General features: G+C 36.3%; 1 protein-coding gene across 1 annotated transcript in view; it reads right to left on the bottom strand.

The window, feature by feature from the left end:
• EYS (eyes shut homolog) overlaps window positions 1–18,325 on the bottom strand; it is a 723,503-nt gene that overhangs the window by 188,054 nt on the left and 517,124 nt on the right. Inside the window, 1 exon segment of the mRNA XM_066547467.1 lies at window positions 1,006–1,235. Within this exon segment, the coding sequence (XP_066403564.1) occupies window positions 1,006–1,235 (230 nt within the window).

The raw sequence follows: 18,325 nt of genomic DNA, 5'->3' as shown, positions 1-18,325 counted from the left end.
TATAAACTTGAAAAGGCTACATGGTAAAATAGTCTCTGATATCTTAGCAACATGACAATTTTTTTTTTGTTTTGAGCTGACAGTCAGTGACTGCTTTCACATATAGGGAGTGCAATGACCTATTTTTAGACAGTAATACAATGTGATGCTAGCTCACATACACTAGCAGTCTGGCAAAGGCATTCTTAACTCTAGTTGCTTTTACTTCATACTGTGGGAAGTTCATTAGGAGGATGATACAGTTATATAACCATATTCTAGGCATTTTTTTAGTTCTTTTCCTGTACACCAGTAATGCCCTTTATGAGAATTATCTACTGCATTTCATAAACCACAGTACCATAAAAGCTAAAACAGTTTTTGAAGCCAGCTATGAAATGTGCTTTAAAAAAGAACCTTCTGAAAAGCAATAATGAAAAACAATTACAATTACAAAACAGAAATATTGATCAGTTTGCCTTATAGCCTTGATTCATTTTACAAAGAAACCGAAATTACTAAAAGAATTATTTTCTTATTCAAATTCCAATTATGTTCATTTGATTGATCTGTGCTCTATGAGCAACAGTAGTATAAGTATAAATGAGTCACAGAGAGAAAGAAAAGCCTTTTTCAACAAAGGATCTTACACATTGATGGAAAAAACCGTCTGTAGAAATGGAAAACATAATCTTTTGAGGAAGACAGCTTACTTCTGTCCCAGAAATAATACAGTGAAAAACATACATTAAAACTGTGCACTACAATTTTGCACAAATAATGCTATGTTTTTTTCATTAACTCAAATTGCAACCCTTAGGAGTGTGCCTGACTCATATCACCTAATTTACACTGCAAATAAGTATTATTCTAGTTACCTCAATGAATTTGCTCCTCAGTTAACTAAAAGAAACTGGGATGAAAGCAGAGAAATATGACAATCAATACCTCTTCCCCCTTTTCATATCCAAAGCAGAATAAGACTTTCATTTCATAACTAACAGGGACAAAATTAATCACTGTTACCTTTTTCACAGTATCGCCCAGTGAAGTGCAGTGGGCAGTCACACTGGAATGAGGTGGCCCCAGTAGGCAGAGAGAGAGGGTGACAAGTCCCTCCATTATGGCACAGTCCTTCCTGGCACACAGATGGCAATGCAGGGGAAATCTGAGAGGCCACACCAGGGTCAGGCAAGTGAGGCGCATCAGAAGAAACCACAGGGAGTGCTGTTGATAGAGGTGTGGGTACAGAGATTCTGAAAGGAGAGAGACAACACATCAAAACAAAAAAAAACCCGTGAGATCTAATTTTTGTTACTGCACTTGAGCTTCAATTTATATTAGTTTGTTGTTTTTAAATAGAAATTCAGACTATACTTAAGAAAATATGAATACATACGGAGTTCCCAAATCTAGTCCCCATCCAAAAAACTAGCAAAAACACAGTGAAGGTACTTTTTTCCTGTCAGGGAGCAAGGAATAGCCTTCATGCAAGAAGCACAGTTTTATGGGCTCTCAAAAATCATTTTTGGTGGATGTCAACAACAGTTAAAAAATAAACACTAGCTTCACTTATTAAATAACTCATTGCTTGAAGTTACCAAAACTCATAATGCAGTTATATAAGAGATTCCATACAAGAAGATGAAGCATGTGTAGCAGAAAGGGAAAAAGCTGTAGTACAGAAACACAGTATCTTATAATTCACAGAAATATTGGGGAGAAAGGAGAAAGGTAAAGAAAAAGCAACTTTTTTGGTTTAGTATCACCTGTTTGTCAACTCTGTTTGAAAGAAGCCCATATATTGGCTCCTGCTGTGCTCTTTCCTTTCTCTTTGGCACCTACTCTTGTATCAGCTAAAAATTTTGCTTCACCATGTTCTAGAGTTGTGAGTATGTCTTAAAAAGAAGCATTGGAAAGTGATGACGCACCAGTAGATTGCAACTGCAGAAACAAGATAGGTAGGTGGGGATGCATTCAGTGTGACAATGCATTCACCATTCCATGTATCTGTTTAGCTTTTTCTTAAGTCTAGCTTTCAAATTTTTTACATATCCCATTTACATGAAAACTGATTTTAAATAATTTACTTTTTTTAAGACATATTTTAGAAAGCACCAACAAACTTCATAATATTCTGAAAAAAACTCTGCCCAACATAACACATCCCAGGTAAGTAAGTTGTCTGTTAATGTCGCTATTAAAAATCTGCTTCTCTAAATTATCAATACGGCAAAAAAAATAGGATACATGCCCACAGGCAGCTGGAAAAGAAAAGGAGGTGGACAGAGGAAGGAGATAAATAATTCAGGGCAAAGTAAATATCTAAGGGGACCCAAAGAAAGGCACAGTAATAGAGAAAGGAGTGGAGCCTGGGAATGAACAAAAAGGACGCAGGGCTTATGTGACAGTAAAGAGAAGATGTGCAGAGCCGTAATAACAAGGAAAACATTAGAATGGGATACTTAAGCAGGGATGCATCCAAAACACAGAACAGCCAAAATACACACACTGTGGTGCTTAGCAATGAGGATTTCAAGGCAGCTATCTACTTTATATGAGAGAAAAGCATCCAAAAATATGGCAGGCATCAAGGTGGCTAAAAATAAATCCTTAAAATATTTTTGATGCAGGACACTTGCTAATAAAAGGCTTGAAACTTTTAGAAATTAATTGACTTACTGTTTATTTCCATTTAGATGAATTGTATAATAACATTTCCATTTATACAAATACAATGAAAACAACATAATTGCTGGATTTATAACAATACTTTTCTCCTAAGGGAATTGACTCTGTTGAGCTTCATGTAGGCTATTCCATTCAGAGCAGCATTAAGGGTGCATTAACAGGTGTTATCTTCTATCAGCAAGCACAACAAATCTTCTATTTGCTAACACAGCAAATTAGAAATACTTAGTCACCTGCAGGGTTACAATCTCTGATTAAAAGTAAATAAACCAAAAATCTTGATTTTGTCCCCAAGCATAACCTAAATGTTGTAGAAACTCTGAACTAATAGCAGGTTTACATAAAGATTTAGACATTTACAGGAGAAATTTATTGGGAGCAGTTACTGGTATTTGTTGATTTTTCCGTTACAGCTGAAAAAAAATAGTCCACAAAAACTACATAAAACCTGGGGAATTAACACAGTATAAACTAAGCTCTTACTACTAGCTATTAGAGAGACCATTTTTCTAATGACAGATAATCCTATTTGACCACTACAAAATTTACTCCTCCTAACCTGGTCACAGCTACTGTCAGGGGTAAAATGCTGAACAAGAGGGAGAGCTGTCTGACTGGCAAGTGCATTCTTGTCTCTGCTGAAAGCACTGATTTCCAGCTGTGGAAGTTTCACATCCCCTTTCTGATGGGAAGCTACTATTTTTTTCTAAAACAGAATCACAGCAGTGCGCTTTAAATGAAATTTTATGAGCACAAGTAATGCAGCCTTGCTCCATTTTTTGGTTGACATTCTAATCTGCAGAGGAGAAAGGAAAGCTACTTGGTAGGCTGATTTCTCCCCGGTTCATTTGCTAATTTTTCACAGGATGTCAGCCTTTGCAGTGTTGTTCTGGATGTTTTGCTTCTAGATGGTGCCTGACTGTGTTGGTGCCAGCACTGCTTCCAGGCACCCCGCAGTTCCCTGCCTTACCACAAAAGCAGGGAAGGGTTTGCTGGGGCTGGTTAGTGGGGCAAACATCTGCAGCTGTGCTCACAAGCCGTTCAGGCTGCTGCTGTGAATAAGCAATGACCTCGGCTCAATGAATTTTAACTAAAACACTATTTGAATAAAGAGCTGGGAAGCATTTAAAGTAAAACAGTAATTGAGGTGTTGAAAGTTTTGACAAAGTGTAACAAAAATATATCAAGCAAAACTTGATTCACTGTTACTCTGCAACAAGGCCACAATTTTATATTTGTTTTTATTCTTTTCAATTTCCCAGCCTGTCACAGCTTCTCAGGTCAATAATGCACATGAAGACCTTCTAACTTGCTGCAAGCATCAACACAACACATTGTTTTTAATCTTACAATGACCTCAGAAAGCTGTATTTTAAAGGCCTGCAAGCTTGTGCTTCATAGCTGAGTGCATGTAAACTTGAAATGCTTGTCTAAACATAGACATTAGCGCAATTTAAAGTCTTGTTTATTTTATATTACATTGTTGCCACTCATGAGATGTATGATGAACTGAATGGCAGGAATATAGTACTTAGAGGTCATGTTCAACATTATGTTATTAAACTGAAAGCACACATACCCAGACCAGCTGCGCTTTCCTCTCCCATACACTCGCCTTTATCCAGTAAGAGCCTGAAACTATCAGTGTGTGAAGTTAGAGGCACTGCAGCCTCAAAAGCTAACAAAACCTCTGGGATGCCCTGCTCTGCGCTGACCTGGCAGTGAGGGGCTCAGCCTCGACAGGGCTGAGCTGTGTGCTGCCAGTTTAGCCCCTGCACCAGGGCTAGGAGAGTTGTTCAGCCTGAAGAAAGGAAGGCTCTGGGGATTCTGGTCGATTTGTAAAAGTACCTGAGGGAGAAGGGAAGGGGAAAGAATGGAAGCAGATGCTTCTTGCTGGTGGCCAAGACACACAGCAATGGACACAAACTGAAATGCAAGAAATTCCACCTAAATTTAAGAGAGCTTTTTTTTTTTTTTTTTCCCCAGGTCTTTTTATATAATGGACTTCAAACTGAGACCTGCAAAGAGAGGAGACTTTTCCCCCAAGCAATTCATTATCAGGCTGATGGCAGATGTGTCTACAGAAGCACTCTGACATTTCCCATGAAGCAGGTTGATGAGACAAGCAATGGCACGGGACTCCCCATGATATGATAACATCTCCACTGCCTATATCTTCTGTTACTTATGCACTTAACATTTTATTACTGGAGTAATGGATTTAGCCTTATCTGATATGAGTGGGATAAGGCAGTTTGTATTTTTATCTTGTCAATAAAGTAGTTTGTGCTGGGAAGCAACTGCTTTTGCAGTTTTCTTCAGTGTACATCTGCCATTTTTCTTAGGTTGTGACAGAATATTATTTTAAGTGAACATTTTAGAATTTGGAGCCAAAAGAAGGATTTTTCAAGAGCATCAGCATGCATGGTATAATTTCAAAGTTTATGAAACTGAAAACAACTGCACTTCATGGAAATGTTGGTTTAAACAAGAATAAATACCTAGTACCTTGAATGTAATTTGGCAGGAATTTATAAAGCCTTTTACAGGCTGTTTATTTCACTGTTCACAACCATGTCAAGCAGAGTACTTTAAATGGCATCTCACTGATTTCAATGAATCCACAGAGCAGTGTATCTGTGCACTTACCCTCCTGGAGACACCATTTACATCACTCAACACAGTAATTGGGAAAACAATTCAAGAGCTTACCAGATATGGATTGTTTATACTCTGCAGTTTATATGTGAATCTGATTTCCTCACTCATGACAATTTTTGTTTTAGTTGGAAGTGCTGGGGGTCAGTTTTCTGAATAGGCATATCTCTTAAAAAATTAAATTTTCGGTGTATGTTCCAGAATGTGAGCCCAGCTTCCTCCTCCTACAAGCCACAACATTTGGTAGCAGAACTCAGTGATAATGTTGTTGCAGCTTTCCATTAAAAATTCACAACTAGAATAACATCATTATTTGCAACTGCTTTTGCACACACAGAATCTCATTTAATGGTGCAAACTCTTAGCAATGCAAAAAATATATTTAATATACAATGCAGTCAAGGATGTGAGAATGAAATTAACAGATATAATGAAGCTGATGAAAGCTCTTTTTACAAATATGAAGGAAAAATTTAAACTTCAAGATACATAGTGGGGCTAGATATGGGAAGAAATGTCAGTTACAGACAGATGAAAGCAGACAGAGGAAAAGGAAATACATGTACTGAACCATACTCCTGTTGTTTCCTCCAAAGTATATAGATTCCATGAACTTTCCAATGGATAAATAAGTTATTATAGCAACAATATGTTGAAATTTTAATAGAAAAAAAAACTTTCTAAACAAGACATTGAAGTGAGCGTTCCTTAGATGATACTTGCAAAACACCCTTAGTCCCTACGTTTAGGACAATTGTTAAAACAATGGTTTTGCTAAAACTGAATTTCTGTACCAAATTCAGTCATGTTTTTACTTGGCTTGCTTGAAGAAATAAGGGAGCATTAAATCTTTCAGTTCTTCACACTGATCTTTACTTAAGCATAAAAGATTATGTGTGCCAATGATCCAAACATTAACTCAAAAAAAAAAAGCTAAGAAGTCAAACTACTGAGCACTGAGTGGAGCAGTGTGCAAATCTTACTCTTTCTGAAGTTACAACAAATCTCAAATTTGTGTGAACTTCAGCTTTATCTTTTACATTTAGTCAATAATCACAGTTGGAAAACCTCTTACCAGTTTCATCTTAGCTGCTGTTTGGAAAAAGAGCACTTGAGAGGCCTAAGAACTGCATCTTTTTGTTGATTTCTGCAACTTCTTTTGTTTCTTGGAACTGGTGGTTTTGAAAGGAAATAAATATGTCCATTCTCTCTTTGAAGATTCTTTCAGCAGAAGAAAAATGTTATTTTGTTTTTTTAATATGACACTGTACTTTTCCTTCTGAAAAGGCTCTGTAAAATTAGAATATAAGCATTCTGTTCCAGTCCTAAATGGCTGGATAAATTGAGTTCCTGTAACAGAGATGCTATGACAGCTATCTCAAAAATCACAATTCCAGAATGGAGTCACTACTGTTTACCAAAGATTTTATCTAAGTTCAAGCAGTTCATCACCTCATTGATGCCATCTATAATTTAGACTCCAAAATGCATGATCTACCTATAGATACCTATATACCTATGATCTACCTATAGATACCTATATACCTCACAGACCTATGTGTCTGTGAGGGATTAAGGAGGAGCACCTCTAGATCCTGAATATGCAGTTGATTTCCTAAGCAATAATTCATTCAGGCAAGACTTCTGCATTGTAATTTTTGGGGCTATATTAGCCAAACTTTGTTCTTTGCTCACAATGAATATTCTCCAGATGGGTAGTACCCTGCATTGACAAGAAAAAATCCTTAAATGCTTCAAGACACATACTTAAAAAACAATTAACACAGTGGAAAAATACAAATCTGTACTCAGGTAAATATTCTAGCCCAAGGGATGGGGAACCATATGTGAACACTTTTCCTTTATCCGTTCAACCCAGTCAATGCTTATTACATGCAGAACAGAACAGACAAACAGACTGCTTTGGGGAGTTCTTACAGCACTTCTGGAAGGTGTTTATAATTCCACCAAGCTAAGGATAGAACTGAAGTCAAGAATCTGATAAACCAGAAGAGTGCTCTTATCACTGATCTGAGGAATAAAAACAGAAAGAAGGGATGTACCAATAGTGGACCTGTCTTTTACAGTCTCGTCTCAACTTCTTCTGGGAATATTTAGGAGATATTGTCCTCTCTGAGACACTCCTGTAAAATAGAGGCATTCTCAGATCCTAACAAGTGTGAGGAAGACTCTTAACACAATCAAGATGCTTCCAGAAATGAATGGCAGGCTGGAAAATCAATGTACCCTGATTGCATTAGAGATAAAGTGCAGTTTTGAGAGTATATGCTTTGCTTTTAGAGGTCTCACATAAGAATAGTTTACGCCTTTAAATTATTTTTACAGATGAACTGCCTTATTTCTTTTAGGATAAGCTTCCCCATGTGCTGAAAATAGTTCTTACCAGCTTAATAAAAGTAGGAAAGATTTACATTTGTGGTTTTCACTGGAATAGAGTTACAGTAGCAACTGTGGGTCTGTGTTTCGGACTCCTACTGAGAACAGTGTTGGTAATATAGAGATGTTTTAGTTGGTGTCACACAGTGTTTGCACACAGTCAAGGCCTTTCCTGCTCCTCACCCCACCACACCAATGAGCAGGCTGGGAGTGTACAAGGAGTTGAAAGGGCACATGGCCTGATCCCAACTGCCCAAAGGGACACCCCATCACAATCAGCTGATTGTGCTGTGTCACAATCAGCATGTAAAGCTGGCTGAAGAAGAAGGAACATTTGGAGTGATGGCATTTGTCTTCCCAAGTCAATGTTGCAAATGATGGAGCAGTGCTTTCCTGGAGATGCCTGAGCCTCCACCTGCCTGTGGGAAGTGATGACTGAATTCCTGGTTTTGCTTTGCTTGTCCATGGCTTAACTTTACCTATTGAACTGTCTTTATCTCCACAAGTTTTCTTACTCATAGCTTTTGATTTTCTCCCCCTTCCCACCATGGAGTGCTGAGCAAGTGGCTGAGTGGGGGTTAGTTCCTGGCTGGGGTTAAACCATGACATTTTATAAATGTTAATTAAGATTCCTTTATAGAAACCATTTTTCTATTAAGGACTCTGTTACTGGAGAGAAATAGGATTTTAAAAAAGCATTCTGTTTCACACACTATAAAAATTAACATACAAGTTGTCCTGAAAGCAAGAAGAGAAGGATACATAGAAATTATTAGTACAGAAAGAGTTAAAAATGCAGAGTACTGTTATGTATCATCTAGTCTTTCTTCCAGACTTCATTTCTAATTATATCTTAATGCTGGAGAATGGCTGACATGCATAAACACAAACATCATTTATTCATCAGTAATTTGGCATTTAATTAAAATATTACTGCATTCTCATTGAATGCATAAGAAAGAGTGTTGTAAATATGACAGGTCAAAAAAATCTCTGTAATATTAAATGAGAGAATGAAAAAATACAGTACTTGAGACACCCTAAATAGAATTTTACAAGGTATTTTACAAAATAAGGAACTAAAATAATAGACTTCATGTAATTTTTTCTGTGAGGAAGAAATGATTTTACAATCAGTAAAATGCATGACAGGTGAGACAGTAAACAACAGCCCATAGTTAAACTGGATATAAAGGTTTATTTAAGAACTGATGAGAATAGAGCTGTAACCCTAGTTGTTTCTCATACACTCCCACGTGCCCTCAGTTCCCCTTTGCCCTGTTATGTTCACTGGGTTTCCACTTTCACTTCTAGCAGGGAGGTTGCTCGTGGTTTGGGAAGCTTGAGTGAAAAGTCATGTTGACTCACATTGAGCTGCTGTCTGTAGTAATTGATCTTGACTGCTGCCAGCCATGGTCTCTGTGCATCCCCTGGTATTCATCTCCAGGCAGCTCTCTTATCGTCAGTATCTTCCCCCACTTCCAGGATCTTTCTTCCAGCCAGGAGGTTTTCCTTCTTTCCTGGCCAGCCTCAAGTCATCTGGGACCTCAACTTTTAGCCAAAACTGATGATAAATGATGAGAATGACTGGTGAGCTCTTCTGTCACCACTCTCAGTGCCCTTGGATGAATCCCATCTGGCCCATCAGTCTTCAGAGTGTCTAAGTGGCTCAGCAGGTCATAATTACTTCCTCCTGGACTACAGGGGGTCTATTCTGCCCCTACCAGCTCAGGCAGCTGTTTGCCCTGAGGATAACTGGTCTTTCTGTTAAAGACTGAGGTAAAGAAGGAGTTAAGTACCTCAGACTTTTCCTCTTTCTAGGTGACAGTGTTCCCCTCCAAGGAAATGGAGACTTCTTTTTTCTTTTGCTGCTAATGTATTTATGAAAACACTTTTTATTACCTTTCACAGCAGTGGCCAGATTGAATTCTATCAGAGTTTTTGCCTCTCTAATTTTCTCTCTACATGACCTAATGATATCCTTGTACTCTTTGTGAGTTGCCTACCCCTTCTTCCAAAGGTCTTAAATGGTCTTTTTGTTCTAAGTTCCTGTGAAAGCTCTCTGTTCAGCCAGGCCACCCTTCTTCCCCACTAGCTCATCTCTTGGCACATAAGGATAACCTCCTCTTTGTTATCAAAGAGGACCACTTTATTATAAATACTGTTTTCTAAGGGACTTTCTGAAATAGAGTACTGAAGAGGCACCCGAAGTCCACCCTCTGTGAGTTCAAGGTGGAAGTTTAGTTGATCTCCTACCTTACATCACTGGGAATTTAAAACTTTACCATTTTATGGTTGCCCCAGATGGCCTCTAATCACCAATAGTCTCTCTGTGCAGAAATCTCACAGTGTGAGATCAGCCTCTTAAATTATGCTAAGATGCAAAGCTGGTAAATGACTTGCCCTTCTTAAAACGACTGTAAGGGTACACTAAAAAATGTTATGTTCTTACTAGTAGGATTTTCCAAAGGAAGACTGTTAAATGCTGGTATAAGTAATATTTATCTTTTATGCAATTGGAAAACTATTTGAGTTTTGCCCTAAATGTGTTTTTGTAACAAACACTGACTTTACATGACAGTGAACAAATACAGCAACTATGATGTTGAGAGCACAAAGGAAAACCATCAACAACAAAGTAATTAAGAAGTTTGATACTTATGACTTCATGTTCAATCTCTTTTCAATTCCTAATTCTCCAAGGCATCAAAATGCCACCTAATATAGTCTTTTTCCTCCTAAATATTTGAAGAAATTTCATCTGCAAATAAAATTCTAGGACAGAATTCACTTTGTCAAACATTATCTGCCTAAGAGATTTGAAACTTGACTGAGATGACCACCATGGTTCTCCCCACAGACAATCTATATGCAGAGAGGTATCTCCAGCTCATCACATTCTAAGAAAAGTAACCAACTTTCTCCATCGACTAGAAATGGTACTAAATAAAACAACTGTGATGAGTGAGGAAAATTTCCTACTTCTGCTCACTGTGTCACACTTAAAATCATTTGTGTTTTGATTATACAGCTGAAAAACACCTCAAACCACTTTTATGTATTGAAAACACTTCTCAAAAGCATTTCCCATAAATCATATGCCTTTACAGCAGGGAATGGAGCTTACCTTACCTTTTCACAATCTAAAGTAATCTTTCTAACATTTTAAGCAACTTAAGTTTGCCATGAAGGGACTGCTGCTATTTTACACATGTAACAGAATGTGACTTTAACATAGGAAAATCTTAAAACATGGAGAGATAGTAACAGGCAACATTATCAAGACTGAGAAGTTTTATTTTTAGTGTGAAGAACAGGAAGAAAAAATAACAGTCCACAAACAAGAAATAAGAAGCTCCAGATGCCTTTTCAGCAAATTTTTGTCTTTCCTTCCAACAGGTGAGCAATATTCAAAACTGCACAGGAAATAAGATCAAGTGCTGCAGAAGAACGTGCCACTGCTCTGCATTAAACTATTCACTTTTGATTAAGATTATGAATAATTAAGGAATAGTTAAGGAGTTGAGTTACATTGATGTGGATCGTTTGACAGAAAAATGTTATAAATGGATTATTCACGCCCTCCCATCTTCTTATCAACCCAAAGGTTGTAAGAGGGCAAGATCACAGCGAGGTAGAAAACATAATGAACTAAAACTATGTTATATTGAAATTATCAGGTGATCATGCTGTTCCAGAGTAATACTGGAAATTTTAGATATTTTGCATCCATTGATCCTAACAGCTTTTGTTTATCTTAAGCACTACCTGAACCCAACTACTAGGTCATTGATGAGTTGGGTACCTGGCTGTGACTTGGCATTAGCCAACACCACTTGTAAAACTAATTGTTCTTTCCAACTACAAAACAAGTCTCAAAACAAGAGTAAAAAAGAAACCTGAGGAAAATCTGGGAAATTATTCTCAGTGGCAGAGAATACTTCCCATTTTTACCTTCAAACTGAGCTATATTATTCTTTCTTGAGTAACTAAATCATGAAGAGCAGCTATTATTGATTTAAGAGGGTCATTGTATCAAAGCAGGTCAGATTTAATATCAGCCAAATGCTCATTATCGTATCAACAAAACAACCTTATGAATGCAATCAAGCAGTCAAAAGATGTAAGATGTATGTTTTGCTTACTTTCTTAATTAAATAAAAAACGACTTGTTTCCTTGTGAAAAATTTAGACAACTCATTCGGTAATCAAGACTTAAGTATCTAAGCTATACATTTAAATTATGAAAATAAAATGCACCAAGGCAAGTGGACTGTGCTTTGCCATTTGCAAAGGGCTTAGGAGGGCTTAGGAGGTACAAATATACCTTTTAAGGTAAAAAAATAGTAATTTTATTCAATTAATCCAACTTGATAAAAATCTGTCAAAGGCTGCAGGGCCATATTCCCAAATTAGAGAGTTTACCTTAGTCTGTTTATATTAGCAAGTTATTATGAGGGGAAAATTATTTATTGCAAATAAAACTAATCTCACTTGCAATCAGAACTATCTCACCACTTAAGAGCTCTGAATGTTGCCAAATTTTTTTCATATACTTTAATTCAGTCAAGAATACTTTATATCTTCTGGTTTATGAAATGGATTTTATAATTGATAAATTCTGGAAGCCAGTTACTGATGTCACACTTGTGTTTATAGTGCTCAGAAGAGATTTAATCGTTTCCTATCATTTCCATACCATACTAACTCAATTTTATAACATCAGTGAACTATGTTAGACAGTTAGTTCTAAGAAATTAATGCATTTTCAATTGACTAATGTAATTTGGCTTCCAGCCTTCATCCTTACAGATGTAAAAATTTCACATTATATCTTGCTATTTAAATAAGGATTTTTTTGGCAGTAAAGAAATGCCAAGTCACTTTTTTTTTGTTAAGTAGGACCTTGTATGGGTTCTAGCAGTGCAGCATCATCTCCTATCTATCTCTTAATTTTAGCATGGGTATAGAAAGGGAAAATGGAGAAATCTGGCTTCAGAAAACAGGTCAAAAGCACATGTATCTAAAAAAATTAATTCACTGCATAGAGAAAGTTGTTTTCTTAAAATTGATTTTATTTATGTTCATGTCTTCTTTTTGGCACTGTTGGCAATTTTAACAGCTCATGATTTTATGAGCTGGAAACCTTCCTTCTACCCATACCTAGATAAATTACCTTAGATTCCTGCTATTGCCAACCATTGCTTTATTGAAACTTCAGAGTTTCAAAAGAAATCTGTATACCCATAACTAATACTGTGTCTAGAAATTTGCCAATGACTTTAGAAGTATGTGGGTAGGAGCTGAATGAGAGGAAACAAATCCCAAACTTATCGTTACATTCAATATGTAATTTTGAGCAAATTTTCAAAAATATACATGAAAATGTAAAAATACCTACAGTTTAGCACAGATGAAGCAGCATTTCTCTATTCTCTGTACATTCTACACATCACAGAGCTTGGCCTTCTGAGAGTCAGAGTTTCTTTCTTTTTTATAACTATTAATTTTAAAGTTTACACATATATTCTCAATTTCTTATGCTTCTGATTTCTGCTTTTCATACACGAGTGTATACTTTTCCTTCTCACAAATATATCAAGGTCTGTCTTGAGTTTTAGGCTACATTTCTGAAGAATTTCTTTAGTCAAGAGCTGCAATTTCACTTTTAAAGAAGGAACGAGAAAAAAGGAAAGGATACGACAGGATTTAAAGCTGTTCTTTTTCCGAATAGGTATTTGAACAGCAATCAATAGCGTTGGGGGTTTTTTAACTGTTCTGCTAGCGCTTCATGGCTGCAGGGGGCACTGATGCACTGCTTATCTACAGCACTGCAGAGCAAGAGTCAGACAGGACATGATTAAACAGTCGCACAGGTTACAGATTCAGAAAAAAATATATAAACTATTTATAATCAATTTAGGTCTTGAGAAATTAGGCAATTGCAAAATATTTATATGAGTTTTGGAGGGAAATTCACGTTTCTTTTACGGGTTAATATATTTGTTTTTCTGCTGCAATCCAGTGGTTGTGGAGATAAGAATGTTTTCTTAACTTTACAACCAAGGTCCTTTGAAGGATGATATATCTTTCTAGTCTTGCATTACTTAATATTACAACCTTAAACAAACAATCCCTGTCCTGCACAGAAAATAAAATTTTGCTTAGTATCACCCCAGAGAAACCTATTTATTCACTGTAGGTAATAACTTCCTCATGTATTAATCAGCCAATACATATACTACCTGATTCACCAAGTCACTTAGGTAAGAATTTATTGCAATAAGAAATAATCATATTTGTAAAGAAATAATTACATATTACTTCAATTTATTTAATATTTTATGTTATAGAACCTAGGAGTGGGGGCAGCTGAGATGCAGAGATTTCTTGATAATATGAATGTAAGACAATTTATGACTCAGCAGCACATATCAGATATGCAGCCATGTCTCATCATGTGTTTTGCATTTCTTCTTCACTGCTTATTCATTCTTTAATTCCTTTCTGCACATAATCACTTTTTTTTTAATGCAAATTACATTGGAGTTCAATCTCTTCTGTTCTCAGGTCTTAGCACTTCCTGCATTTTTAACGGTAGTAAGGTATGGCTGCTTAGAGAACCCTTTCTAGAAAGACATGAATTATAATCTTAACAAAGCGACAGGAAGAAGCCACCACTTCAATTGGTAGTTTGCACCAATTATCATCATTTATACCCACAGCTATTTTGGGGGGTTATTATCAATACAGACCTTCAGTTACAAATTTCAGCCATTGGTTCTTACATGCTGGTCTCTGCAGAGCTAAAGAAACCTACTGTGCATCCTGTGCTTCTCTTCATTAAAGAAGGATGATACCATTGTATACACCATAATCCACACAGTCATCCTTCAGCAAAAATCTGACACACTGATTTACTCAAGTATCTTTCTGCTTCCCTTTTTATTAAAAAATATCACCAATTTATTTGAGGGGTTTTGAATTATATCTTTCATCTTTTATGGTTTCTAGGTTCTGCTGCATTGCACATCAGGACACAATGAAATACAGTACAAACAATATCACAATCAATAGTGTACACAGAGAGGAAATTGTTTTCCTCCTTTCTTGCTCACACACACAGAAATCACATTTATCATTTTGATCCAGAAGCTTACATTGAGTTGCTTGTCTAATTAACTAAAAGTAACTCTTCAGGACATCGCTCTCCCTTTGCGGTTTGGCCTGCTTAAAGTAATTCAGATACGAAGTTTTGTACAAAATTACTTTCAAAAAAGTTACTTATATTGCCTTTTTTCAGGCTTTTAAACTAAATCTGCAATGTTTGAGAAATTTTAGATGAGCTTTATTTTAAATACCTTTTATTAAGTTAATTGCATATTAATATATAAAATTGTGATTTATAGAATATGAGACATCTTTAAAAAAAAACCTGCTTTAAAAATTTTGATTCTTGATAATTTTTTGCCTTGAAACAAACCATTGTTATAAAAAGTGCTCTGCCAAAGAGAAGTTCAGTCTTTTTAATTATGGAAAATACACAAAATAGAGGAATATTATTTGTGATGGATTTTATTTTCTACAAATTCACACAAGATTATATAATGATGATTGTTTCACTTTTAGCTTTGTTAAATGAGATTTTTCCAAAGCCACAAATACTTTATAAGTCACAGAGTCCATGTTCTATTCACTAGGACAGTGAAGGACGTAGAATGGATACCAGCAGAATGCTGCCAGACAGAATTAAAACTGAACTTCCAAACTTTTCTCTCGTCATTCTAGCTGTTAGCAGTTGAAAGTAACTCTGAAGATTTCTTATTACTTCTGTACAAAATTTAAAAGTCAAAGAGAAAGTATTATACCAATTCAAGTTTGCAGTAGGCAAATTATTTCTTTCAGTGTGACTTTCATTCTCACTGATTCTCTCTAATATGCCTCTCTTCACAATGCAACCTGGTATAATACCAGGAGCAACTGCAGCTCCTTTATGAGGCACTTTCTGCACATAACTCGGAAGTCATGGAAACCTGCTCCAAAGTTTAATTATTTCTGAGTATATAACAAAACATTCCTCCATTTCCAGGTTTCTGTAATTGGAATGACAGCAAATGCTAGCACTAAAGTGAATTGTGACTGTAATTCAATAGAGAAAGCATGCAAGATAATTTCTTTTTCCATTTGATTGTTTTTAGACAATTCATCATCTTATATTCTTAGCCTTTCTTAACCACTGCTTATAATACATGCAGGACTAGATATAGAGGGGAATATTAAAGCCAAATTTTGTCAAACTATACCTGCACCCATCTTTAAAACCAAGTTTTAAATGGACAGAACACATTTTTTTTTCTATTCAAAGAAAGTAGAAGAAAATGATTTTATTATTCACATACCTGCCTGGCTAGAAGCCCAAGTAATTATTTCAGGAAGCTACTGAACCCTACCACTTTATGTGTTGTGTCACTAACATAACTTTTCTCAAGAATTAGATAAAGTTTTCAAAGACTATTTCAATGGCTATGATGCATGATATTATTAATACTGTGAAAAACATGTAGCAAAATTTTAAGAACTTTGAAAAAGGGCTTTATATTTAGCTTCTGTGAATCTGCACAAGTTTTATGGGAAAGCTGGTATGTTCTCAACCTGTTCTCAACCAACAATTAAAATCCTTGTTTTAATTCTTGGAAATACCTTCTATTTTCACATTAATGATATTATTTTGTTTTAGGGGGAAGCTGTGCTGAAACTTAAAATGAAGAAGTTACATTAATTAATGAAAAATATATAAAATATATATTTAAAGATCATAAATCTTTAAAATATATTTTCTTGTGCTTTTCTATGCTTTTATATTTCAAAAGCTAATCATGTTCAAGCACAGTGCTTTTTTGGATGACAGAATTTTCAGGGAAGTATAAATATTTAAAACAATTTGGCAAAAGGAAATGAACACTGTTGATAACCTAGAACAACCCAAATGTTGTAGCAATTTGTAGTGTTTCTGGAACTATGATCCTTGATGTAAAAACATTCTCCTTTACTGCAGCTAAAAATAGACAGCTGCTATCTACACCTTTCCGATCATTAAATAACCACATAATCCACAGGTAAGAAAGGCTGAAAGATTGCCATAAGGCTTTTAAACTATCTCAGCAGTCTTCTAATTCTGATCAGTCCTGACAGTGAGGAAGCTCCAGGTATGGAGGATCCATTCACTGTGCTGTCCTTTGGACTGCAATGCCTCCCAGAATTTCCCCATGCTGGTCCACTGAGCTCTGTCACATCCTTAACTCTCTTACTTCCTATGTAAGAACTTGTGATGACCAAGTGAACAGACATCTGACTGGCCATCTCTCTCACTTCTATGATCTGGGAATGTGCTTCGGACGGATACAACAACTTTATACACCAAGCACACTTGGTGGGGCTTTGGATCCACTACTCAATGTAAACAGGCCATAGCAGACAAAGACTCTCGCTGTAACAGAAGTCTATAACTCATATTTTTCCATCCTAAAATAGTTAGAATTGGAGTCATAGAAGGATTTGGGTTGGAGGGTATCTTAAGGACCAGTTAGTTCCAGCTCTCCACTGCCATTGGCCAGACCCTCCCACTAGACCAAGCAGCACAAAGTCTTATTAAACCTGGCCTTGAAAAATTCCACAGATGGGGCATCCACGGCTTCTCTGGGCAACCAGTTCTAGTGCCTCACCACTCTCACAGAAAAGAATTTTTTTCTAATACTTAATTTAAATCTTCAGTTTAAAGCCAGTCCTTCTTATCTCTACATGCCCTAAGAAAAAGTCCCTCCCCAGCCTTCTTGAAAGGACCATTCAAGTACTGGAGGCTCCAATTAGGTCTTCCCAAGGCCTTCCTTCTCCAGGCTAAACACTCCCAACTCTCTCAACCTGTCTGCATAGGAGAGGTGATCCAGCTCTCTGATCAATGTAGTGGCCTCCTCTGGATTTGCTCAAATGGGTCCATGCTGTTCTTATGTTGAGCAGCCCAGAGCTGGATGCAGTACTGTGAACAAATTTGGTTCTATGCTACTAACAGTGATCCACTGTGGTCCCTCTCAGCCTCACCCATCCTGTGTTTCTGTGAATGTGTGATTTCTCACGAAGTCACCAGTTTATATGCAATGGTTTAGCATTTGAGGTGAAGGAAGCTTTATAAATTCCATTAGTAAATTTGGTAGTCTAGAGTAAGAATCACCTATAACTGGAGACATTAATTATTATATAAATGAACAAAAATAGATTCAAAGGTGTGACTGAAGTGCAAAAGCACTCCATCAGTGGAGCCTTTTTTTTAGGACATTAAATCAATACCTTATAAAATAATGAAGTACACATGAGCAGTAGCAGAAAGACAATTTCATTAAAAAAACCAACTGTGAGTCTTGTTAACAAAAATATTTCCTTTTTCACAGCTGTGTCAGAGTGTTTTCCAAAATATTTAACTGAGATATTATTTATTTTTAGTAACACACTGTCTCAGGCATTGTATGCATACATTGACATATATACTTGCAAATGCCTCCTTGATAAAAGTGAAAGGAAAAAATGCATGGTATCCTTTAATACTTGT

The sequence above is a fragment of the Molothrus aeneus genome, chromosome 3, assembly GCF_037042795.1.
Source record: "Molothrus aeneus isolate 106 chromosome 3, BPBGC_Maene_1.0, whole genome shotgun sequence".
Taxonomy (NCBI): domain Eukaryota; kingdom Metazoa; phylum Chordata; class Aves; order Passeriformes; family Icteridae; genus Molothrus; species Molothrus aeneus.
Note: the sequence above shows the minus strand (reverse complement) of the source record. Positions and strands in the feature narration are given on the sequence as shown.